The 26936-nt window shown below is 38.4% G+C and overlaps 1 protein-coding gene across 1 annotated transcript in view; it reads right to left on the bottom strand.

The window, feature by feature from the left end:
* The window catches only part of CACNA1D (calcium voltage-gated channel subunit alpha1 D), a gene marked incomplete at both ends in the record, with an annotated part of 205029 nt that overhangs the window by 7580 nt on the left and 170513 nt on the right, over positions 1-26936 (bottom strand). The window contains 6 exons of the mRNA XM_082487992.1: positions 1236-1385; positions 2335-2361; positions 2670-3037; positions 4518-4634; positions 21064-21194; positions 26429-26530. Coding sequence (XP_082344118.1) covers positions 1236-1385; positions 2335-2361; positions 2670-3037; positions 4518-4634; positions 21064-21194; positions 26429-26530 — 895 coding nt within the window. The remainder of the gene's footprint in view (positions 1-1235; positions 1386-2334; positions 2362-2669; positions 3038-4517; positions 4635-21063; positions 21195-26428; positions 26531-26936) is intronic.

Genomic DNA, 26936 nt, shown 5'->3' on the forward strand with positions numbered 1-26936 from the left:
TCAGGAATATCAGGACTTCCTCCCAAAGTAGCACCAAACATTGCCTGAACAACTGGAAACGCTTTATTTATGCACAGGAGTGGTCCCAGCACAAAGTTAGGACCTGCCCTGCTGCTGAAGCCATCACTGCCCAAAGCCAGCAGCACAGTGCTTAAATCAAAATTATTTGGTACTGCTCAAAGCTGAACTAACTTGGGAGTCACTGTTCTAAAGTTAGAAAAACCCACACCAGTCCATTTCTGAAGAAAATGCATGAAAAAGTTGCAGAGAAAATCTCAAATTTACCAAAATTAAATCAAGGCCTTTTTTCATCTTAAATCTTGAAGTTAAGATACTGAATGCAAAGATCACAGGAGTTAAATACACAGGAACAGGCAAGAGTTGTTAAAAAACACTATTGGGCCTTGGAAAAAGCCTACTGGACAGAAATACTATAATTAACAAGGACACTATGCCAAGTTTTGGGCTGGAGAAAAAAATGAGAAAACTGAGAGGAACCAGGTTACTAAACTAGAACTCTGCAATCACAGCAAGGAGCCTCAGATCAATACAACTTTGGACATCATGCTGTAATACAAATTTGTAAGAAATGCTAGTTGTTGACTAAAATTCAATTGATGGCATTTCCATTATGAATAAAAATTTCCATTATGAATAAAACTTAAAAACCATCTATTTCAAACACATAAAAGCCAGGATAACTATGACACTGTTAAGTGTTTGTACTAAGGAGACAAAAAAAGGCGCCAAGAGGAGGATTATTAATAAGGAGGTATAATGAGAATTTTCAAAAGGAAGTTGTCCAATTCTTTATTGGCCCAGCTAGTATTACCTTATGATCTCAGTCCATACCAGTTTCACCTTTCTAAGTTAAATTAAAAGAAGAAAACCATTTCTAAAAGTTCCTCTATCTCAGCTTGATCAGTCTTCCACTGTATGAAATTTTATATATAAATGAAATGCTTCTTTGTTTACGCACTGTCTAGTTTATACTCAGTTCAAAGGAACTTTGTGCTTTCCTTTGAATTTGGTACGGAACTTTTGCTGGAGTCAGCACATGATGCTGAATACAAAAGATCTTTGGTACACACACTCTTCTATTCACCATTTCACTTGCCAGCAGTTGTGGAGTATTAGCTACACAGAGAATTTTCAGTATAAGTGTGCTTAGTGAAGCCTTTACAGATACATACCTAATTTATTGAAATATTTTCCCAGTCAAAAAATATCCTCACCTGCTTCCTGACAACATACTATCTTCCTCATAATATTCTTCTCCACTAAAATATTCCTGCTCTCCCAAATAATGATCATCATTGCAATAGTCTTGAACGTCACGTTCTTCGCGGCAAATAGTAGGTCGACGCCCATCACCAGAGTCAGATCTGTAAGTAGCAATCAAATACTTATTTTTTGTATTTTATTTATATCAATTACATAGTGTATATTTTATACACAGTTCTTTTAATGGGCTTCCAAGATTTAAAACAAAAAAAAAGACAAGCATTAGCAACTCTCTTGTTGTCAGAATGTGGTGTTACAGTAAATTGCATAGAACTGCAGCTCAGAACACGACTATTTTATCTGTTTCTTAAAGATGACCTCCCTTTATTTCCTTATGGTACAAACAGGAAAATAATTAATATGGGGATGCTCAGTGAAGTCAAATACATTTAAGACATTTTTTTACAAAATATAAATTCAGAGTTGAAGAAACACAGCCTCTTTCACATGTCTGAAGTTTGCCAAATGGCTAAAATATTAAGAAGCACTCATGGAGTTATTCCAAAAAAAAAAATCTGAAGTGAATGTGCAAATGCATACATTAAAAACTAGCACTGAAGGTACATTTAGCAATGCACTTCAAATAACACAATATATCCTCTTTATAAAAGTTGTCTAAGAAAATATTCAAACATAAGACCAGGAAAGATTTTGAGTCCCCTATAAATAGAACTGTACACATTTTATTTAACAAAGCTAAACCCAGTGTTTCTTCCAGTCTTCGCAAGTAAATTTTAAACAACGGCAGTGATCAGGCGTGATCTTTTATCTGTTCAAAACTGCACAAACCTGCCTGGACTTTTAAAACAGCTTGAATAATTTTGAACTTTACCAGAAGTTTATCCTTTTAGAACAGGCAGTGGAAAATTTGACTTAGAGATTGTCACTTAAGTTATTCAGCATATGCATTGTCATATAGTTAATTTTGAAAATCGTACTGTAAAAGAAAAAAGAAGGAAAAAATGAAGAAGGAAAAAAGGAACAAAAAAAAAGAAAAATCCCCAAAACTACTTTGTCCTCTTCAATTATGTCAGAACAATATCAACTCACCTAATATATGTTTCATAGTAGCGCGTTCTATCCAGGTAAGCCAAGAAAATAAGGAGAAAAATGTTTTAAAATCAGGTAGTTTAGAGAAATTCATTGGTGATTATGTCTGTGCTGTAACTAATAATTTCACTTTAAAGAAAACTACTACTTTCAAACCTTATTAAAGTTATATACATTTCTCATACATCAGAGCTATATTTTAAATGTTTCATACATTAGTAGGCAACAGAAGTGAAGCTAAATATACAAATTAGTTTAACGTAGCATAAGTTTTCTTATAGTATATTTATAATATAGAAATCTATTTAAAAGCACATATATATTTGTACGTTTACCTCCTACTGCTTGGCCTTCTACGCTTGTCATGATCAGTTCTGGAGTAAGAATGGTAACCATTTTCAGATCTATGTTCATGATTTCCAAAATTTGTGTGTTTTCCATGAACAACTTTGGACACGTTGGCATTATTGAGATTGGCATTTGTTGAGTTTGGAACTTGCTTTCCTACTGAGTTGTGATGGTGATGATTGTGGTACACAGAATTTCCTGCCTGCGGATACATATTTTTCTCAGTATCACTTGCAGATGGAATGGAAGGCCGCTGAACATGTAAGGGACGGTGTGTGGTGTTGATCTGTTGAAACGAATCTCGTCTGTCACTGCTAATATGGTTTATGTGGTTGCCAAAGAGGGCACCATTCCTCTGTTTTAGGGGAAGAGAAAGAAAAAATTACATCAGATACCTTAACAGAACATATTTTTGAGAGCGATAACTTACTTTTCTCTCCTACATGCATTCAAAAGTAGCAATTCAAATAATCTGTGGTTTTCTTTCTAATTTTATGATGCTTCAGATGGGATCTCCTGAAGTGAGAGAGATGTGATCGTGATAATGACAATATTTGTATTTCCGAGTCAAAACAACATTATGCTGTGATCGTTATTCTTTTTCCATACTCCTAAATGTGACATCCAGTTTTCTCCACATTTTATTGTGCAGGAGAAACCCAGATTCCTGTACATGAACATGCACCAACTTCCTCAGAAAGGGATGTGTCTGCTTAATTTTTGAGAGCACTTTGGTGGAATTCTCTCCTATTGTCCCAGAGCATCGGTTTGCAACAGGCGTCACTCAGACAGGATGGAGTGCCATGCAACAGCTTGCAAGCATATCTCAAGTAGGTAACATTAAGCTTCAGTGCTTCCATTCTTTCTTCTTACAGAGGTACAAGAAAGAGTAGTAACTCTTTATCAGCCCTGAAGGGTGCAATGGATGGTGAAAGAGAGAACAAAGTGCTAAATTATGACTATGACATGCAGCTCTCTTTTACATCTGACCCAGATTATGTAGCCTCCCTGTCTAGCCAGGTGTGGGTCTTGGATGACAGCAGTCTGTCTTGAAGCTCAATCTAGGGAAGACAGGAGGTAATGACGGTTGGCAGAGAAATGCATCTACTGATGGTAGCGGCAGCACTGTCTCCAGTGCCACATCCTCCTTCTTTGCAAAGGACGTAACTACTGCAGAAGCATGCTTTTACATCTGCTTCTTCTGAAATGCTTGTGAAAAATTAAGCTTTCTTGCTGGCTGACAAATAGTTTACACATCGCTCCTGATTATAATACCAACTTTACGGTGTTCACCATTTGACTGAATATCTATAGCATAAAAGAAAAACTAATCCTTTTTCTGATTGGTTCTTATTGCTATCTCTCACAGGAAATTGGAAATGGCATTTATATTTAGTTGACTTCTGTGTAATTCCAGGCACTTATTTTAAAATACGCAGCTCTGTGTCTGTTGTGGTTTGGCTGCACAGAATTTCATTCTCTTCTTCCTATCTACCACTGCAGCAGTTAAGACACTTCCAGTTTAACCTTACCACTATCAAAATTTGAGATGGCACGGTTCATAGCTTGTCTTAGGATTTGCTTAAGAAAAAAATAAGAATTAATGAGAAAGAATTAGGGGCAGGAGAATCACCCTGCAGGAACTGCTTCCTAAATTTATGATGAGATGAAATATATATAAAATATGCTTATTTATAAAATATTTATTTTTTCCTGGTTTGAGGGGGTGGGGGTTTTATTATTATTATTACTCAATATTCCGGGATAATCTCATTCTTTAATCTCATATTATATTATATGATAAAACAATTCACATAGCTGTGTTCTGACATTACTTTATAAACATCTTCCTCCTCCTCTGGATTGTTTTCGTCTGGTTCATCATCTTGCAAGTCACAGGATATAGCTCGGCGTATTTCAGGGCCAATATCATGAAGTGTCCTTAGTCCTGCCTAAATCAATGACAATATCATAATACATTAGGAATGCAAATTCTTTTTTGTTCTTTAATTACAGGCGTGTAAATTTATTTTAAAGGACAGTTAACAAGTTTTTGTATCCTGACATCCAGAGAAGGTGCATCCTATTATATGTCCCTTTGCTGTTATTAATAAAAGGCTTACATTCCAGTACAGGCCTGCTGAGGTGATCATGTCTGTATATAATCACAGCATAGATCCTGACTAAAAGAACACTGATGTTTATGGAACCCTAAGGAAATAAAATTCATCTTATAATAAAGTATCAGCAAGTAATCAGCAAGAACAATAATAAAATGCATTTCAATGAGATGTATCTTTAATGTTAAAAACATGTTTGCAGCCTGTGTCCACCAAGGAAACACAAGATCTTTGCTATAGCAACAGCAGTTTTAGCAGAGCTCAGATGGAAAAGAAAGCAGTGAAATAATTCCAGCTCATCTGCACTGCACTGGGATATACACATATTTGACTGAAAGCTTTGACTTAGGACAGAAAACCATCTAGCTACAGTAGCGTGGACCTCAGCACATATCGGTTCACATTCCTCTCAAGCCTGCTTCCACAAGCAACCTTTAGGAAAAAGGATAAAGCTGAAATAGCCAAGGACAGACCTGCACATGAGAGAGGAAACAGACTTCACACTCAGGGCAAGAATTCAGTGCTTTCTACAGGCCAGCCTTACTTCAAAAAGGAAGTATTTTTCCTGTTTTAACTCTGGCTGTCATGGTACGAAGCAAAAAATGCAATCTTGTTCTTCCTAACTCTTATTTTAATCCCCTCACGTTCAGAAGAAATCAAAGATTTGTTTGTTTAGCCCATCACTGACACTACACTTACAACACTAATAATCACACGCAGCACTTTGCTCAATTCTTGATTATGATCTAAAAGCCTGATTTATTATTTTTCTGCATTTTTTGATGCAGACGAGGGCTGTCCCAGCCCATCAGAGCTGTCCTATGGCATGACATTGCACATTACTCACCCTGGGGTAGCATGAAGATGTGTAGAGAATTTTGTGTCTTTCAGAGCTCCAGAAGGAGCTGAAGGACCTTAGAGGGCACCAAACGTGGCTTGGTCCCATTCACGTTGCCTACCACACACACTCCCTGGAGTACACCACACCACCGCAGTCAGGTTTCAGCTCAAATCAAAAACAGTTGATTTGCTGGGGAGCAAAATGGCTTTTATGCAGTGTGCGCAACCAGAACCCAGGAAGGGATAAACCAAAAAGCTTTGTATCTAATGGCATAGATTTTCTACAGGCTCCTCTTCAGGATTGACTCATAGCAGTATTTGACTTCCTGAAAGCAGCGCTTGACTCATCATATTAGCTACATATATTTGGCAGTTATACCTTCTTCCTCCAGGGGTGAACTTTGAGAGTTATGCTATAATTGAACAAGGCTCTAAAAATCATTTACTAGTGAGTTAATAATATACAATATACGTTTCATGAATACACTGTGCTTTCTCCCACTTCTTATGCTAATTGCATAGTCAAGATCTTAGCTAGCAAGGTTGCTAAATGTCATCATTTTGTAAGGTGCTAAAGGGAAGTAAAATTAACACTTTAAGGTACAGATTTCAAAGTAAAAGACCAAAGCCTTCTATTTCTTTACCAGAGGCAAAGGCAGTATTATTTAGCAGAGGATTACTAATATATTTTGGTTATTTAATCATTAGCAAGAATAGTTGCATTTCGTGCTCACTACCTGCTTATTTTATAGCACAATACAATGCAAGAACTACTAAAATGAGAAAATAAGCATGCAGAAAAACAGCTGAATAGACCTACGCTATAGCAGTGAACATAAGAGACATAGTAGTCAAGTCTCGATTCCCCAGTGGTGTTCATCTTCATGGAGCCCATCTTCAAAGGCTGGAGCTGCCTGCGCTGCTCTACAGCTACACACAGGCTCTGTGCTCTCAGTCAAGCCCAGGCTCCCTTCAAGCTCAGCCCTTCTGTGAGCACAACACGCTCAGACAGCTGTATTATAAATTTTAACTCTGGCAAAAACTACTAGCTTATATTCCTGTCTGCCAAATAGTGACAAAGTCCCACAAACATCTGCCTAAAAGCTGAGAAAAGCCATGTGTTTGGCAGCAACATATTCAATAGTAACTTAATTTTGATTACATTTCCAACTGCTTTCTGATTTACTTCCTGGTGGATTACTCCTTCTTTACTCAAGAGAAAGCAGGCAGCTTTTATCATCTCATCTCTCTTCAGTAATACACATTTTCATGTAACAGACCTCTTGCACTGACACAGTTAACAGCGGAAGACTGAAACCTGGATCACCATATGTAAAAGTATATGTTAGTTAAACTAAACCAATCAGCTTTATTCACTCACAGCCAGTACAGAAGCCACAGGTTCTACAAGCAACATCTGGCTGCAGAATTAAGATATTCCTCAAGAAGTACCTACAACAATTTTGTGAACTCTGTCATTAAAATTACTACTCCCATGTACTATCTCATTTTACCTGGTGTAATCTAAAAGTACTCTACATATTCTAAGAACATTTTTAATGACAGGAAAATGCCACATAGCGAGACAAATCCTCACACTGAGCTCCTACTGATAAACAATCCATCATTAGATCAGTCAGCTACCACTGAAGTGGGGCTGATGTAAAAATGCAGAAATTGGTACTCGTATGCCAGTTAGGAAAATCCCCCCTCTGAACCACATTTAGTATCTTCTGTGAAGATTGTAGAGGTAGCATGGACTCATAAAACATTTGATTTTACCTTCAAGCGCTTCAGAACCAAACCGAAGATCTCTTAAATAAAAGAACACACACAAATTTCAACCCAACCTTCCCCACATCTCTCCATTAGTCTACAGGGAAGTAGGGTCCTTCTTGTACACATTTCCCTATATGACGTTGCCTGGTTTAGTCTACCCAGCAAGAATGTTAGAGACATTATAACACATAAGAGGGCAACAGGAGTATTTGTTTTTCTCCGCTTGTGAAGTTCTAAGAACTGCTACATTTAAATGTGAGATAATTTCTTCTCTTAGAAAAAAAACAAACCCTGAGTAGATGGAACTTTTCAAAAAGACAACCTGGATAATGATTTGTCTACATTTGCCAGAGGCGTGCTTGTTTCTTTTTTACTATGACTGCTTAAGTTCTTAGGAGGCAATTATTTCCCTAAGTAGAACTTTATAAGACCTTTTGTTGTTATTACACATAACGATTCAAGACTAGCCACATTCCTGAAGCATCATGATACAATGACTTTGAAAAATAAAAATCAAGTTTTAGTATTCCTCACAGTCTTTGAGCATGGATTACGAGAGCTGCAGAGGAAAGGAAATCACAGCTAAATCCTCTTTACTTTCCCCAAATGGAGCAACGAGTAGACACTAAAGACCGGTATAGGAACTTCCGTAACATTTCCTTTGGTTGGTAAAGACTACTGAAAGGATCACGCTCTCTCTAGTCTCCCTTATATCCTTATTCTTTATGGCAGGTTCTTGATTCCTAAAGATTTTCCAATGTCCAGAGCATTCTTGCCTTTCCTTAAAGGAAGCTTCAAGATTATTTGATGCCATTTCAGCAGTAAAAAACACCTTTAACATTTTTCCCTAAATAAGTGGAAATGTGAATAATAAATATTGATTTATGTGCTGTTTTTTGAGGACCAAAATACAATTCACGTCATTTCAAGAAGCAAGGGGCACCAGACTGAAAACCTGCCTGGTTCACAAGGCTGTTAAAAATCAGTCAGGTGGATCACATTTCTAAGAAAATGTGTTTAATAATCCCAGTATATTGCAGAACACAAAATTGTTCAGTTCTGTTCATCTCTAACTTTCCAACACAGAGTGTTATTATTTACTATGCACAGATGTCTTTGCCTAACATACCTGTAACTGGAAAAAATACATATATTTTCTCACATGGGTGTTAGTATTTATGTGCATTTACCCTATACCTTTTAGCAAATTTTGTTTTCATCAAAGACACTGGAAGATGAAAGGGTCTAACAGAACAGGTAAAACATGCGAGAGATGTTTAGGCAGCAGTTCTATAGGAATAACATTGATCAAAACTGCATCACTGAATTATTCATGCTGTTCTGCAAGAGGACATCTGTTGTTTCTACTTGGGTTTTTCAATTTTGTTGTTGTTTCTTTGAAGTAGGGGAAGAAAAGAGACTAATGCTACTGTGTTTGCTTGCCTCGAATTCTACTCTACAGATCACACTAGAAGTTTGCAAAAGAACTTGTTTCTTATTCAGACACTTTCTCTCCAAAATTTAATCTTTGATGCCCTCCTTGCTTAATTTTTATCTTGTAGGCTTGAGAAAGATGAGACATCATCAGTCCAATGGTTAGTTACCAAACCAGTGACACACAGTGCGTGGAGCAACATAATTACATAATAAACCCAAGCAAGTCTTTAAATAGGCTTTCCTGTAAATGCACCAGATTACTTCAAATTAACATGATAATTCTGTGCAGCTGTGCTTTATGAGGCATAATAACACCTGCAATGTTTTCAAGATGGCACAAGGCACTAATACACCAGTGCCGTGTCCTAAATAGCATCTCAAGAGACAATTAATGATGCCCCTCTCTGACACAGCATTGAGATGACACACATGTGCTTTCAAATGCTGAAATAATAGAGCTGTAGAAGTCCCTCACTGAGAAAAAAAATGTCATATGACTAATAACTGTATTTCTGAATTGGTTATTTAGGGAGAGATAAAGCTTAAACATGCTTGAAAAGCATCTCATGCCAAAACATCAAAACATTTAAAAGTTGTTAAACATTAAAACAATAAACCAGTTAAACATTTTAAAAAGACTACTTTTAACAAATGCCAAACAGATTTAAAATCAATTTTCCACATCTACAGTATGCATAAAACAGTAACACTGTTTTAGATATATGTCTTCTTATTAAGAAATCTGTGTATAATGCAAGAATCCAGACTCATGACTTTTAGAAAAATATTCAAATGCTTATAAATATTGTAACTACAAAATGATAATTCTCCCTATATCTAAACTCAGCCTGCATCTGTTTTGAGGTATGGTGCAACCTACATATAGATGAAGTTTAAGCTTAGTTTAAGAAGTGCAAGCACAATAACCTTATTTAAATAAGAATCACTATCACCTAAACTATTTCTAGTCATGTAAACCACACAATGCTCCTTCTTTTGAGGCATCTTACAGTGATATCAGGAAATGGAAGAGACACTTGTAAGCTTTGCTTCACAGATTTCAGAAGAATGAGGGATATTTAAGTATATTGCTATATAAACTCAAAGGATCTGAAATAAAGCTTAAACATGAGTTCTAAATACTTAGGTCTTCAGAGCTTCAGAACACTGAAAGCCTGTGACTCTAAAAATGTTCATATAAACCATTATATTTGTAGATAATGAGCATGGGTTTACTACCTGCTTATTTTATAGCAAAGAAAAATAAAAAGAAAAAAACCCAAAGCTATGCTGACACTTTAACGTAAAAATAAACTGACGTTAGTGCGAACAGAATACAATGCAAGAACTACTAAAATGAGAAAATAAGCATGCAGAAAAACAAGTGAATAGACCTACGCTATAGCAGTGAACATAAGAGACATAGTAGTCAAGTCTCGATTCCCCAGTGGTGTTCATCTTCATGGAGCCCATCTTCAAAGGCTGGAGCTGCCTGTGCTGCTCCACAGCTACGCACAGGCTCTGTGCTCTCAGTCAAGCCCAGGCTCCCTTCAAGCTCAGCCCTTCTGTGAGCACAACATGAATGTGGAAGCACAATTAAATCGAACTTGAGCAACATATTAACCCCTCAGCTGATGCCTACTAAAGGTTTTTTTTTCTTTTTTCTTTTTCTGTTTACTGCAGGGTTGTTATTACTTACAAAAGTCTCAGAGAGAAAAAAAGCCTAACGACTTTAATTTGAAACATGTTCCCAAAATCAAGTTCAGCTCAATGAATCAGTGCTTTTGTGTACTTGTGATGTGAAAGGAAATATCTTTTAACTTTTATTTGTATGTATTAACAAAGAGGGTTACATGTAAATAAAAGTGAAATACAGATGCAAATGTTATGTAGTTTACAGTAAGTATTTTCCCTAGGAAAAATAGCGTGGAATTAATTCTTTCACTTTAAGTACTAGATGAAAGTAATTAAATTTGTTCATGCTTCACTTAACATTTATTTTACTAGCACTGTGACTATTGTTCAGCTCAATACAAATTTCCATCACTATAAAAAGACAACTCCTAAGCTACTGCTACAAATGCAATTTTGTTCTGATTTTACCTAGCAAATATACGTTCTCACTGCTTAAGTATCAGTCAGTAGCATAAGAAAGGCATTGTGAGCCCTAAGGAATTTTTGAATGATAGTAGAGAGCTAACATGAACTGGTCACTTCATTTCAGAACCACTTGCTTTTCTTCCCCTTCACAAGGAGTGAAATCCCCGGGTCTGCAGCAGACAGACTGCTGTAGTTCCAAGAGATCTTGTTATTTCATTTCCGAAGATGTTTTCTGTGACAATATGCAGTTTTAGACAAGCTGCTGTTGGTTATAATTTGAAGTGTCCTTTTCTGAGTGAGGAGGAATGAGAAACTTCATGGCAAGACGACTTTACTCTATAGCCTGAGCAGATCATCTCCAGAGACCCACTTCACTTTCTAGAATGCTTCCTCTTCTCTGACTACACATACCCACGGAGCAGCCTGTGTTAGGGTAACAGCAAATGCTGCAGCCTTGAGGAAAAACCTAATAAAATCACCCTGAATGCAATTGTTGTGGAGTAAGGAGGGGGATTCCTGCCTGCGGCACGCTCTGGTGTTCACAAAGCAAATCTAGTTTTGCAGAGAGCTCCATTATAACCTCCTGACTCACCTCAAACTTTTATTTTTTCTCCTTCCCCCCAAACATTTCTCAAAGCCAGTATCGGAAGAAGCTGTTTTCTTTATTCCAGTTGGGTCTAGGTTCTGGCCCCACCCCGGGTTCTGCCCACCCACCACTACCAGTTTTCCTTTTCTTTCTCTAGTTTAGCTTGTAATGCTACCATTACACTGCAGAAGAGCCACCTGCAGAGTGAAAGAGGCATTTCTAAGAAATATTTGATCAAATTAAGGACCAAGTATCTCTACCTTGCAGAGAGAGAAATTCAAGTAGGCTAAAAAGGAATGGAATGGGGAGAAAAAAAAATAATCTTTACAACAGGGTTTTTTAAAGCTCTGTTAGTTTTCCTATTAGAGAAGTCAATACCAATTTCAAATGTATTCAGTCTTGTTAAATACATGTCACTGATCAAGATCAACTATAACATCCTCTTAACAGTTTCAAAAGGACAGCGGCAGCAGTTTTAACTGCACTGCATGAAAAGTGCAGCTCATTTCAAAGTGAAAGCAGAACCAAGTCCAACTTCTTTAAAGAATTGCTTTGATTTTTTTGGCAGAAAGGCAGGATAACTCCTCCATTACCTATATAACCCTCAGAACCTTGGAGGGGAAAAAAAGACATCCTATTTTCTTATTGTTTTTTCATGATGTTTTGGATCTCTTGACATCTTTGACATCAGAGAAGCAGCATCCAAGAGGATTGCCCTCGTGTGATTGCCTCTTTGTGCACATCTTTATCCCTGATGTCAGATACCATCAGGGCTAGGAAGTTGATGCATAGTGCAAGTTATGATTATTTGTGTTTTGTTGTGTAGAGCAATATAGCAAAGGAAGAACTCAAACAATAGAAAACTTTTTTCACTAGTTCTAATTTTTCAAATATCTGAAATTAAATTTGAGAGTGTTAACATTGTAACTTTAACTAGAAGTAACTAAGGATACAAGAGGTGTCTATGAAAGAAAGCAGGGTTAAGTAAAACAGTTAATTCAGAAAGTGTAAGAAACCTATTATTTCCTCAAGCCATTGAACCTCCCCTAACTCAAAACCACTTTTCAATAAGTATGTGACTATACATAACAAAATTTTTTTAAAGAAAAAAGTACATCCATTGTATTCTTCAAAAGTCAAAGGACGATAAAATTCTTGAAAGTATTTTATTGACAAGTATACACTAGAACTGGTTCAAGTGGGATAAAAGGCTTGATAAAGTAAATTATGCTGTAGTAATTCGGCTATAAAGTGCTGGAAAAACATTCTGATGTCAATATAACTGCACTCATAGAATGCTTTTACCTAGTGAATTGCAAATGACAGAGAAGACATTTGGGTAAAATTAAGGTTCCGTTGATATTAGTTATTATATTTACTGCCAGAAGTTCTTGATCTAACCAAAAAAAGCATATCTTTTTACTTAGCCTGGAAATGAAATAATTTTTATGTCTCTCTAAAGAGAACACCTAAGAACAGTACGTATACACACGCTCCTTAGCCAGTCTGCCTTCCTGGGTGCAGATTGAATCTTTAGCTAAATAATGTGGCTTCCAAGGGAAGACTTATTCCTACACTTGTTGAAACAGGACGAACGGCGGCCACTAGAGAATCGCATTGGACTTTCCCAAGTTCACAGAATTTTGTCCTGTGTTATGCAATTCTCTTCAACTAAATAAAGATGGCGTAGATGACTTCTTATCTTTTATATTATATTTTTAAAGTGCTTTTCTTTCTGAAAACTTTACTTTTTATGACCTTGAATTCTAGTTGTAATATTGTGAAGATTTTGCTTTGCATTTCTACAAAACTTTTTATCTTGAATGTGAAAGCTTTTAAATTATTGCACATCATTTTTCTGCCTACGTTAACATAAGTCATTCCTTCAGAAACAGCAGCATGAGAAGTGAATGTTTTAAACAGTTTTAGCTAAAAGCAAGGCATTCAACTTAATATCCTACAATATAACTAAAGGACTTGTTAAAAAAAAAAGTAGGCATAACTCTCTTGGAAGAAGCAGTGCAGTAGCCCATTTGTCAGTTACATGGGGTTTTTCCCTTCAGAATCTTCAAAAGTACTAAACAAAACTATCATAAAAAAAGAACAAACAAAAACTAAACACACACACAAAAAACCCCACACCAAACCCCCAGCAAAATACCACTGAGAACATGAGGAATAAATGAAGGCAAAGAGGAATGACCTATGTTAAAAAAATTCATAAAACAGGGGAAATGGCAACATCCAGTCATTTCTTGCCTCAACAGTTGTCCTGAGAATTAAAACACAGAATGGGTTTTGTCACAAAGAGCGTATACCTTTTCTCTCAAAGTGGATGTTTACTCCCTGAAGCCAGGAAGAGTGACATGGCCAACTATAAGAATCAGCAGGATTATAAAACCGTAACTCACCTCTTGCTTCACTCAATTGTTAGGAATGGATTGTAGAGCTTGACAGCATGTTGGTTTCTCCCAGGAAAGGAGATAAGGAAAGCCAGGCTAGATAATGCAGCAATTGCAGGGTTTACGAGATGCTTGGGAAGCATGTTCTTAACTAATTAACTAGTTCTTCTGCAGGTAATTCCAACTACCCCAAGAGAAAGTTACAGATGTCAGCAAAAGTAGAAGAGCATTTATTGCTTATACAGCTTTTGACACAAACTGGAACAGGCGGCGTTGCTTTTTATCTGCTGGTTTGCTTAAGGAGTTTGCAACAAGACGACTGATCTGCAATAGTGTGAGATGTTGACAAGAATACAAAAATACAGTTGGTCTCATTCTTCACAAATAGAAAAATTGGATGGCTGGAAAGTATTTTCTTACTGTAGCCTCATAAAAGTATTTTCCTCATCTTATTTAAAGCTTTAAGCAACAATCCCAAATATAGAAAACTTCTGAATCATAGAATTGCTGAGGTTGGAAGGGACCTTTAAGATCACCAAGTCCAACCATTAACCTACCCTGACAAAACCACTTCTAAACCATGTCCCTAAGTACCACATCTACCCTTTTTTTAAACACCTCCAGGGATGGCGAATCCACCACCTCCCTGGGCAGCCTATTCCAATGTTTAATAACCCTTTCAGTGAAAAAGTGTTTCCTAATATTCAATCTAAACCTCCCCTGACATAACTTGAACCCATTTCCTCTCGTCCTATCACTTGTCACCAGGGAGAAGAGGTCAGCCCGCACCTCTCTACAACCTCCTTTCAGGTAGTTGTAGAGGGTGATAAGGTCTCCCCTCAGCCTCCTCTTCTCCAGGCTAAACAACCCCAGTTCCCTCAATCGTTCCTCATAAGACTTGTCCTCCAGACCCCTCACCAGCTTTGTAGCCCTTCTCTGGACACGCTCCAACACCTCAATGTCCTTCTTGTAGTGAGGGGCCCAAAATTGGACACAGTACTCGAGGTGGGGCCTCACCAGTGCCGAGTACAGGGGGATGATTACTTCCCTAGTCCTGCTCACCACACTATTCCCGATGCAGGCCAGGATGGTGTTGGCCTTCTTGGCTGCCTGGGCACACTGCTGGCTCATGCTCAGCCGGCTGTCCACCAACACCCCCAGGTCCTTTTCTGCCAGGCAGCTTTCCAGCCACTCCGCCCCCAGTCTGTAGTGCTGCATGGGGTTGTTGTGACCCATTGTGCAGGACCCGGCACTTGGCCTTGTTGAATCTCATACCATTGGCCTCAGCCCATCTGTCCAGCCTGTCCAGATCCCTCTGTAGAGCCATCCTACCCTCAAGCAGATCAACACACCCGTCTAGTTTAGTGTCATCTGCAAACTTACTGAGGGTGCATTTGATCCCCTCATCCTGGTCATTGATAAAGATATTAAACAGAACCGGCCCCAGCACCAAACCCTGGGGGACATCACTTGTGACTGGACACCAACTGGATTTAACTCCATTTACCACCACTCTCTGGGTACGGCCATCCAGCCAGTTTTTTACCAGCAAAGAGTACACCTGTCCAGGCCATGAGCAGCCACTTTCTCCAGGAGAATGCTGTGGGAAGTAGTGTCAAAAGCTTTGCAAAAATCCAGGTAGATAAAATCCACAGCTTTTCCCTCATCCACTAAGCGGGTCACCTTATCATAGAATCACCATCAATCAGAAAATGGAGGGGCGACAAAGGATCAGGTTTGTCAGGCATGACCGGCCTTTCACAAACCCATGCTGACTGGGCCTGATCACTCTGTTCTCTTGCATGTGCTGTGTAATGACACCGAGGATGATCTGTTCCATGACTTTCCCAGGCACCAAGGTCAGACTGACTGGCCTGTAGTTCCCTGGATCCTCTTTCCGGCCCTTCTTGTGGATGGGTGTCACATTTGCCAATCTCCAGTCAGCTGGGACCTCCCCAGTTATCCAGGACTGTTCATAAATGATGCAGAGTGGCCTGGTGAGCACTTCCGCCAGCTCCTTCAGTACCCTTGGATGGATCCCATCCGGCCCCATAGATTTGTGCACCTCCAGGTGCTGAAGCAGGTCCCTCACCATTTCCCTTTGGATTACAGGGGCTTCATTCTGCTCCCCATCCTTGTCTTCTAGCTCAGGGGTCGGGGAACTCGGGGAACAACCGGTCCTACTGCTGAAGACTGAGGCAAAGGCGGCATTAAGTACCTCAGCCTTTTCCTCATCCTTGGTCACTAAGTTACCGGCCCCATCTACTAGAGGACAGAGATTATCCTTAGTCCTCTTTTTATTGCTAATATATTTATAGAAACTTTTTTTGTTGTCCTTGACAACAGAAGCCAGGTTTAGTTCTAACGGGGCTTTGGCTCTCCTGATTTCTTCCCTACATAGCTTTACTACCTCTTTGTAGTCCTCTTGAGTGGACTGCCCTTCCTTCCAGAGGCCATAAATCCTCTTTTTTACCCTAAGTCGCAACACTAGCTCCCTGTTTACCCAGGCCAGTCTTGTCTTTCGGCACATGGGGACAGCCTGCTCCTGCGCCTTTAAGACTTTCTTCTTGAAAAACATCCGGGCTTCCTGGGCTCCTTTGCCCTGGAGGACTGCCTCCCAGGGGACTTTGTCAACCAGGCTCTTGCAAAGCCCAAAGTCCGCTTTCTGGAAGTCCAAGGTAGCAGTTCTGCTGACCCCCCTCCTTGCTTCTCCCAGAATCGAAAACTCTATCATTTCGTGATCGCTATTCCCAAGACAGCCTCCAACCTTCACATACCCCACAAGACCTTCCCTGTTTACAAACAACAGATCCAGCAGGGCACCTTCCCTAGTTGGCTCTCTCACCAGCTGTGTCAGGAAGTTATCCCCAGTACATTCCAGGAACCTTCTACACTGTTCCCTCCCTGCTGTATTGTATTCCCAGCAGATGTCCGGCAAATTGAAGTCTCCCACGAGGACAAGAGCTCGTGATCTTGAGACTTCTCCCAGCTGTTCATAGAATATTTCATCTGCCTCCCCATCCTGGTTGGGCGATCTATAACAGACTCCTACTATGATATCTACCTTGTTAGCTCTCCCCCTGATTCTTATCCATAAACACTCAACCCCGTTATCTCCATCATTTAGTTCAAAGCATTCATAACACTCCCTGACATATACGTCCACACCCCCGCCTGTCCTCGCTTGCCCATCCTTCCTGAAGAGCCTATAGCCATCCATGGCAGCACTATAGCTATGCGAGTCATCCCACCACGTTTCTGTGATGGCGACTACATCATAATTATTCTGCTGTCCAATGGCTTCCAGCTTGTCCTGTTTATTGCCCATGCTACGTGCATTGGTGCATAAGCACTTCTGCTGGGCTATTGGTTATTTCTCCTTTTTACTGGAGGGAGCTGAAATTCTGCCACCCCCAGACTTATTCCTAAGGGGGCCAGTTACACCCCCTATCTTTTCCAGGTCTAGTGCCAGCATGCCACTTTCAGGCTTTTTGCTAGCAAGCTCAGATCTATTCCCATCCCCCTCCGAATCTAGTTTAAAGCTCTGTCAGTGAGCCCCGCCAACTCCTGCCCTAAAGCCTTTTCACCCTCTGAGACGGGCTTTGCCATCTGCTGCTAGCAGTCCTGGTGTCCTGAAAAGCCGCCCATGATCAAAGAACCCGAAGCCCTGCTGATGACACCAGCCTCTGAGCCAGGCATTGATCAGCTGGCACTTCCTGTTAATCTCCTCATCAATCTTAGCAACTGTCGGGATAGAAGCAAACACTACTTGTGCTCCTGATCCCCTTAGTAGCCATCCCAGGGCCCTGAAGTCTTTCTTCATTGCCCTTAGACTTCTGGTACCTACCTCATCACCATCTACCTGAAAAATCAGTAGTGGGTAGTAATCAGATGTCTGAATCAGGGAAGGGAGTTTTCTCCATATGTCCCTAATTCTGGCCCCAGGGAGGCAGCTGACTTCCCTGTGGGATGGGTCCAGTCTACAAATAGGGCCCCTGTTTGAAAAACTAGGCAGACTTAGCCCAGCTTCTGCTGCTCTCACCTCTTCTAGCAGTCCAGAAAGCAGAAGCTGTTTGCAGTGGTATTATCATGACCACTAAATACTGTGTACTCTTAACTAGTTTAAAGGAGAAACTAAAAAAAAGCCACTGCTGAAGTCACATCCCTGCCCTGGTTACAGGAAATTTCTGATTTCAAAAAGAAAGCTCTCAAAACAACAAAAAGATAAGGTAAATACAGTCAAGAATAAAAATAAAGGTCCCATATTTACTGCAGATTTCAGTGACAGGAACTCAGGTGTAGCTGAGCTTATTTTTCCCCTCCAGAGAGAAGGCTAATTTAGTACTTTTTTTTTTTAATTCACAATCTATTCCACCCATACTGTGGTAAGCAAAGTCAGGTGCTGGAATACTGTACGCATAGTTTGTATGATTATGTATGATCAGAGATATAAAAAACAAACAGTAAATACATCTGGATAGACTGGGTAATAAAGATGTAAGTCCACTGTTAGTGCTACATGAAGTTCCTTCAGTGTTTACAAATGGAAGTGCGCATATATTGACATAACAGTCATCACAATTTCCCTGAGAAATTGGATGAGAGACGGAGTGATACTGCATGTTTCTGCTTTTCTTAGTATGTTGTTTACCAGAGAGATCTGCAAACGTTAGTTTACTTTGAGCATTTAAGAGAATAAATGGAAAAATAGCTACTGTTAGCTCTCCAAGAACAGAAATAACATCTTCATAGTTACAAACCTTTCACAGGTCACTCAACAAATTTCTGCAGTTGAAAAACAAGTTTGATGGTATACCCATAAATTATGCTGCCAAAAATAGTTGTTAAGAACATAGGTTTTTGAAAACATTGAAGTTTTGTAAGCATTTAAGCTTTGGACAAAGCAAGTCTGGAATGAAGAGGCTGAAAATGGAGAAGCATCCGATCTTTATACAGTATAAGGCCAAAAGGATCCCCTGTGATCATTTATACTACCTTCCCTATAACACAGCCCACAGGACTGTTCTCGCAGGCACTGATCAGAAGAAATCAATTCCTCGTTGAAGTAGAACATCTCTTTCAGAAAGATATCCGGGTCTGTTTTAAACCTGTATCCCCACATAATTATTCTAACAAACATGGCATTTCGACTTTGAATTTGACTTGCTGTAGCTTCCCATATTGAATCATATTATGCCTTTAAATGCTGGACTGAACACCCGTCAGACTGGGCTTTTTCCCAACCATAGGTTTCAGGTTTCTTTAAAATGGCATTTCAACTTGTATTGGGTAACTCAACTTGAGTTACTACTGATTTGTTATAAAGACAAAAGTGGAACAGAGGAAAATGGGGAGAAAGAAAAAAATAACCTTCCCATCTACCACCCTGGCTCATCGTTTTAACCAGGAGCATTGTTTTAACCAGCAAAAAAAAAATAAGTGCCATGCCTCAAATCCCATAAGCCTTTGTAGATTCCTAGCAGAGATTCATGGGCGGTTTTTTTTTAGGTGTTCTGAATTGAAAAATAGTTGTCTAAGGACAGAGGAAGAGCTAATTCTTTCCAGTTTCATCTTGTGCTGCATCTTTGGTATTGAACAGGAAGTGCGATCTGATAATAACACTAACATTTGGAAACTCAGTGTTTGTTTCCGTTATACGTGCAACTTCAAAAACACAAGTGGAAAACTGTAATATTGTGGCTTAAAACTAACTTTGAGCTCCTTATGCTCAAATGCTTCTGAAATGAAGAAGTCTGCAAAGTCCTTCCTAAAAATCCAGTGTCTTTTACCTCCCTCACAACGGTTTCCAGTCTTTTTCTCTCTTCCATTCCCCATAATTTTCTATTCTCTCATGATATGCAAATATAGTTCATACTCTCCTGGCAAGCCATGTGCTCACTCATCAATTTCAAGAATTGCGATCAATCTTTCTCTGCCTGTTGCATCTCTTATGTTTATGGTGACTTGGAACAGAATGCGTGTCAGCTGCCAGCAGAGGCATTCTTAGGAAACAGGAATGAAACAAATGACCCACTAAAGACAGCAAAGATCATTCTGCTAGATCAAAGTACAAACCAGCAGGATTTTTAACAAAGTCAACAGTATCTGAATCAGGTTAACACATTCCTCCCCTTTTAAAAAGGAATTTTCACAACGTATTCCTAAGTTTTGGCATCAGAATAAAGAGCTAACAGAAACATTAAATATCTTTATAGTTTGTAGGAATCTACTCAGCGCTAACTGAAATTCAGGAAGTCCCAATCCAATAAAAATGGTGCAGTGTACGATGTCTGGAATTATTTGAGGACAGCCTTCCATTTGCCTGTTTCAAAGTTCATAATACAAAGGGTATCACTGGAAAGAAACGTTCAGGATATACTCTTCAGATCATATATACTCTAGGGACTGCTTGCTGCAGGCCTGTTGAGAGACAGATGGCCAAATCTATGGTCCTGGTTTCCATTTGATAGCTTGTTTTAAGAGACAGAGAGAAGTATATGACATTAATGTAGTACGCTAATATTGCTTCCTAGGAAAGAAATTGATGAATCTGAAGTTCAAAAATATTAAAAATACTGATAATACAAATACAATACAATAATATAAATATTAAAAAATACCAATATGAAGGTATTTCACTAGTAATCATAAGTGGAAAAGAAAAAGAACAATGAGAATTAAGAAGAAAAATGATACCATATAAAACACTCTTTACTATAAGGTAATGCATATTAGGAAGTTTTCCAAGAACTGGCTTACAGCATTGTAGGAACACAAGAAATTAAACAGTTAAGGCAAAACAAAGAACAGAAATGATAGTTCAAGAACTTCATTTATCTGATTTTACATCAGCAGCTTTAGACGGTATCAACTAGACTTGCTAAGAAATGTTATAACTGTTGGTACTGTTTGAGCAATCCACAGAGAATAACTTTTTGCACTTACCTTGTTATAGACAGAATAGCGGGATTACGTTTTACTTTTCTGATGAATAAGGGCCAAAAGTGTCCCAGCTAAATAAAATCCTTGCAGCACTGCACAATCATCAATATTCATCTACCTGCTATTTCAAGTAAGCTCACAAAATGGTTAGTTAAAAATGTAAAAACAAAATCACCTGCAGAGCAATCGTGGTATTCTTCGCAGGATATTTCCCCACCAGTCCTTGTTCTTTGCGTTTCTTGAATTTCCTAAAGTAGTCCTGTATCAGGAAGGTGGCATAGAACTTCCCCACGGTTACCTCATCATCTAAACGAACAGACCAGACAGATCTCTCCCAAGTCAGCACATTTATCAATAGCCTGTACACTCATATCTGATTTGGGGCCAAAAAGGTGATGGGTGCAATAGGTACTATGCTTTCAGCTTACAACAATGGAACCTATAACTGGCTTAAAAGCAATGTTTTAGCAAGCAGTTTAGGCTCAGTCAGTTAAGTGAACACATCCTTAATAAAGAAGCAAATACAATACTTTGCCAAGTCTCATGTACTTCTAAGTAAGTTCGTGTAAGTTTCTAACAAAACCGTAAACATGTTTGTATATGCATAGAAGCTGAAAGATAGGCTTTAGTTACTTGGAATAAATGGATTAAAATAAAAGCTACTAGGATTTGCATATATTTAAGTTCATAAGAGCGACTCAAAAAAAAAAAGTCCTGCTTACAACATCTCGCTTTTATTTTTTCACTGCTGAACCAAAGTTGCTTAGTGTATCAATTTAGCATTGTTCTGATTGCATAAGGACTTTGACATCTTTACAGCCAGCTTCGCTATGCACATTTTTTTATTGGTGTCATGCCCTCACTGTAATACCCAAGCATCTTTCAGTTCAAATTTTATCTGTGTCCGAGATGCTCATGTTCGGCTGTATCTTCTGCTATCTTATTGTCACCCAGTAAGACAGATTCTAGACTGAGGAAATCCCACAGAGGTTACAGTTTCACATATTTTCTATGAGACTCTTGTTTAAGTGAAGATGTGGTCCTTAGCCACCTTCTAGATAGGGGATGATGATAACAGTAAATATGAAACAACATGGCGCTTTACCACATTACTGTGTTGTATCAGCTCTGCAATGCTGATAGAAATGAAAATAACTGCCATTAGCTAATTTAGTACAACTCAAAAGATATGCGAACAGCAGGTGCAGTAAAAGCTAGCATTTTTACAGTCACTGTTGTGAACAAAATCCAAATGTCAAACTTTTCAAAGTTCAAAGGCAGGTACCATATCAGGATATCAAAATTGCCTGGTTCATAGCATGTTAAGAATGTACATGCCTGTTTGAGAACCACTGAATCATTCAGCTGTGCAAGTTTAATCTCTTGATGACTAACGCTTGCCAGAAAACTAGGAAGTTTTCTATTCAAAAAACATTGCTTTTTTTTTTTCCACACACTTTTGTTCCCCTAGAGTTATCTGGCACGAAGGTGGCTATTTCCCTTTCTGCTGTGTTGCCTGATCTCTCTCAACACATTCTGTTAAGCAAGTTTTTCTCTAATTGATTGTCAATCAAATTTTTTAATCGATTGTCATATACTGTAATGTCATACCTTAACATTCTATTAAAACAGAGTCTCCTCATGTCTTCATTTTATCAATAATATCTCCCAATGTATCTCACTAAGGACAGTATTTCTAACAGTATTTTTTACCTATAATATGACAGCTTTTCCTAATTTAAATTTAATTAACTTTCTTCTTTGCATGACTTGCTTTCACATCAATAAAAAGGATGGGGAAATCCAATCCACATGCAATGCTGTTTAAACTAATTTTCACCTGTGACAAAAATTTGTCTCAAAATGGATCCTCTACCATTCAAAATAAGCTCCTCTCATTATAATGTCTGACACGGGCTGTAAGCATGTATGAAAGAACGACAGGCTTTAAATTCAGTAAAAATGCACCAGGGATATATTCTCCCAGCATTTTATTTGTCTTTAAAAGTCTCAAAGCAAAAATAACTATAATAATTGCATTAAAATATCCTGGTTGGGAGACCAGTCTGTTGCAGAAAATATCTTAGCCCATTAAAGAGCCTGCTCTGCCAAATACTGACATCTCTTCAAGTTCCCTCAGTTCCCACTAGGAAACAGCAGGAACTCTGCAGCTCACAAGAAAAGCTCACCAGTCTGCAGATTCAGTCTCAGCAGTAAAACGCTTTTTAATTGACTCCTCAAAACTAATTTCTAAACTTTTTGTGAACATTTGCTTTGATGTTCATCTGTAATCTCTCTCGGCAGCTCCTCGGAGACTAATGGTGCATTGTATCAGGAAGAGATCTCTTCTAAAGCATCTCATCTGCACTTGCCTTCCTTAGCTCAGCTGAGTCCATTGGTCTGCAATGTAGCCTTGGTCAAACTCCCCAGATAAACCTTTCCCCATCCTTTACACTAATTTGTTTCAAGTATTTGAACAGAACTTTTAAGGAAGTGATATAGCAAATGGCTCCTACAAAGAACAAGCACATAGAAGTGACAGACTTGATATAACATATACTACTATGGGTTGCACTTAGAGCATGTCTCAAGTCAGGCTATGACATTGCACGACTACTGACTGTACCTGAGACGACCATACCTGCAAAGTCTCAGTATGCAGAAAGGAAGGGCTCTTATTGACCACTCTGGACATGCACCAACTTTTTATAAGCGTATTAGATGAATGCATTACCAGTTTGCTGAATTATGCATGCCAAAGTCTGTATGTACAAACAAGATGCATGTGTACTTCACAGGCACAGTCAGTTGTACTGCAGACACGTGCACACAAGAACTGAAGCCTGGCCAAGGGGAGCCATCCTTGACTTTGTTTTTTGAGTAACACACATATAGCCAGATATGGACAGGTAGAGGGGAGGCAGCTAAGCATAACTGACCACAGAGTAGACAAATCTATAGTTACAATTAGTCACAGCAAAAGGAATAATTTCTGTAGGAAGTTTTTGGGAGAGGGCAAAAAGTATTAGGCAGGATTAAATGGGTTTGCAGGTGGAGACCCGGGAGTTTAGAGAATACAGGTGAATCTTTAGCGAGTTGTATGTATTCCTCTTACTCTCTAGTCTCCTCAGAATGTGAACTCATTCATACATTCAGGCATTTGACTGACATTCTATGTTTTTGCAAAGCAATTTAATTTTTCTGCACTGAAAATGTGTTGCTAACTGTTAACAGTTAATTGAGTTATAGTAACGAGTTATTTAACCAGCATCAATAATTAACTAACTGTCCATTTCTATATATAGTGCATCTATTTATAATTCAGGACAAAAATGCTATACTGATTATTTTCAGTCTGCCCTGCAAATAATTGTTCTGTTTGTGTTCTGGAGACGTGGTCACAAGCACATGAAGGATCTAGCATTCAGTGATACCAGCAAAAGTAATACTGGAGAAAAAAATATTAACCAGACCACTTAATACTTTTAAATGCAAGTGATTTTAACATATTGAATTCGGATGCTTTGTGGATTTATATTGAAGAGAATTTTCTGTCTCCTAGCAGATTGTTACTATCAGCTGTCACTGGTGTTACTGTCTTATACAATTTTCTATTGAATATTAAGGATCAACAGAAACTAATTTCTACTCTATATTAAGCTACTTTACACCCCTATGGCATATGAATGTAAAATAGCTGTATTCCTCTTTTTTCTAGGTGGGTTAGATTATTTCCAGTTTTCAGGTAAGTCATAACAAGGTCCACAGAGAAACAAATCAAACTGAAATAAAAAATTCATATATCTTAAGGACTTCCCAACATATTTTTTATACTGGGTTGTAGAAGCCATACTGTTCCCTATCAATCGAGCAGCGATCCAGGTTTTCAGCCTTCTAGCTACACTGAAGAGCTACATTTGCAGAATAAATATTAGCAATGAATTTTAGTATAGCTGAAAATAAATATACAGCTTATATTCAGCAATGAAATGAAGCTGAAGTTAACAGTGAGTTACTATGTAAGATTAGTGCTAGGAATGTAATCTTTACAGATTCTTTGTCAGGTTGATTTAGGCAGGCACAGCTCGCTATTCTGAAGCATGCATCTCTATTTCAATTAAAAAATGTAGGGGAATAAAGTTGGCAAGAGGCAACACTAATTCCATGCCACCACCCTAAAACAGAATTGCTTCAGAATATTCGGAAAGACTCATAGTTGAAAGGAACAGAGGCTGCAGAAAAAGCTCAAGCACATAGTTACAACAATAACAAAGCAATTCATCTATGCCATGCAAGCACTTAGGTGTAAGGCTAAAACCAACAGAGTAGAACACAAAAAGTCGTTTTAAATGTGCAGTATCAGTTCCCCTTTGGATAGTCAAATTTGCTAGATTTTTGCCTTCATCTCCACTATCATCTGGCAGCCACCACACCAATAGCAAGTGGCTCCCTCCAGCGACAAAGCTAATGCTGCTTCTTCGGTCATGCTGAACAGCAGTGCAGCCAGCATGCTCTTCCTCCCCTAGAGACTGAGAGCATCACCTTCAGAAAGGGATCAGCCTCCACCACCATCGGGCCTGGGATCTTGAGTCTGCTTCCAAACCTGAGTCTCAGCAGTCTTGAAAGCTGCCATAACGCTATAAAAGTCCAATAAACTACAAGAAATACCAGATGATTACAATGGATCTACGTAGTGGATGTCTAGATAAATATATCCTGGGTGTGGGTGACAGTGCAACAGATTCTGCACCTTTAAAACTTGAAAAAGCAAGTAAAAAACAGTCACCTAAACCTACACTACATTAATAAAAATGTATATATTGAAAAAGGCTAAATATATATATCAGAATATATATATTTGAAGAGAGAGAGATAACAAATATTTGATATGTCATTTACAGCATGTAGGAACAACTAATATATGTGCCTTGTAGTTCTCACAAACGTATTGGTGTCATTTGAATTTAGATATCTCTTTACACGGGCCATATTCATATCTCAGTCATACTGGCATAAACCTGATTCATTTCCATTTTCGGTTGACTATGGAACTGCTCTGGTTTAAACTAGTGTAACTGAGATAATTTAGCCTCTTGCAATTATTTTTTTTTTTCTCCCAGAAGTATTCAACATATACAAGGATATAAGCTATAATGCAGTGTACGTTGTCAAGCTTAATTAGTACAAAACATGTTATTTTGCTCAATGCATTGAAATCAAACTAAGTTTAGGGTTTTTTGCTGAATGACTTGAAATCAAGACTAGATTTAGGTCTAAAAGTATTTTTTTTCAAGCAAGAAAATAAGCATAACATTTTCCTTTTTCTTTTTGATCTAAGGAAGTTGTACTTGTCAGTTCTATATGTATTATTCAGTGTAATAGGATATAATTCTCTATATGTTTATTTTGTTATTATTGTTTGTTGTCCTTTAATGACATATAAATTGCAAAATTTGGTAATTTTATTTCTTTGGTTCCTAACAATCTAGAAAGACCAAAATGCACAGAGAATAGCATATTACAAAGTTTATCAGACTGACCGCCAGCTGGAGGGACAACTTGGTCAAGTAATTTCATGCTCGTTTTCTTCCATATTTTCTTTATAACTGCTCTAAGTTCTTCATTTGCTTGCTCTAGGTTACCTGTGGCAACAAAATAGAAAAATGGAGGATGGCACTTATGTTTCAACCAACTGCAATGAATGATCCTTTGGGTATTAATTAGCTGTATAAAAATAAAGACTGTGATAAGGATGCCTTACAGCAAGCCCAAGCTACATGAAGTAGCAGATAACAATACTACAACTAAAGAGAAGAAAGGGTGTAAGACAGTGAGATCCTGGGGCTTTCAAATCAGTCTCTGCAGTACTGCAGAGGTCAACAGCAATTTACAGATCTTGGCTCTGCACTGTCACTGCTTAATAACTTCTGCCTAAATTGTGCAGAAAGCAATGACTTGTTCTTTGCAAGCCACTCCTTTCTTGATCCAAAGCTGAGCCTTTATTTGTTTAATCATAGTAATTACTCAGTTGTACAGGCTTGAAAGTCC

Source organism: Vanellus vanellus, assembly GCF_965231255.1.
Source record: "Vanellus vanellus genome assembly, chromosome: 9".
NCBI lineage: Eukaryota > Metazoa > Chordata > Aves > Charadriiformes > Charadriidae > Vanellus > Vanellus vanellus.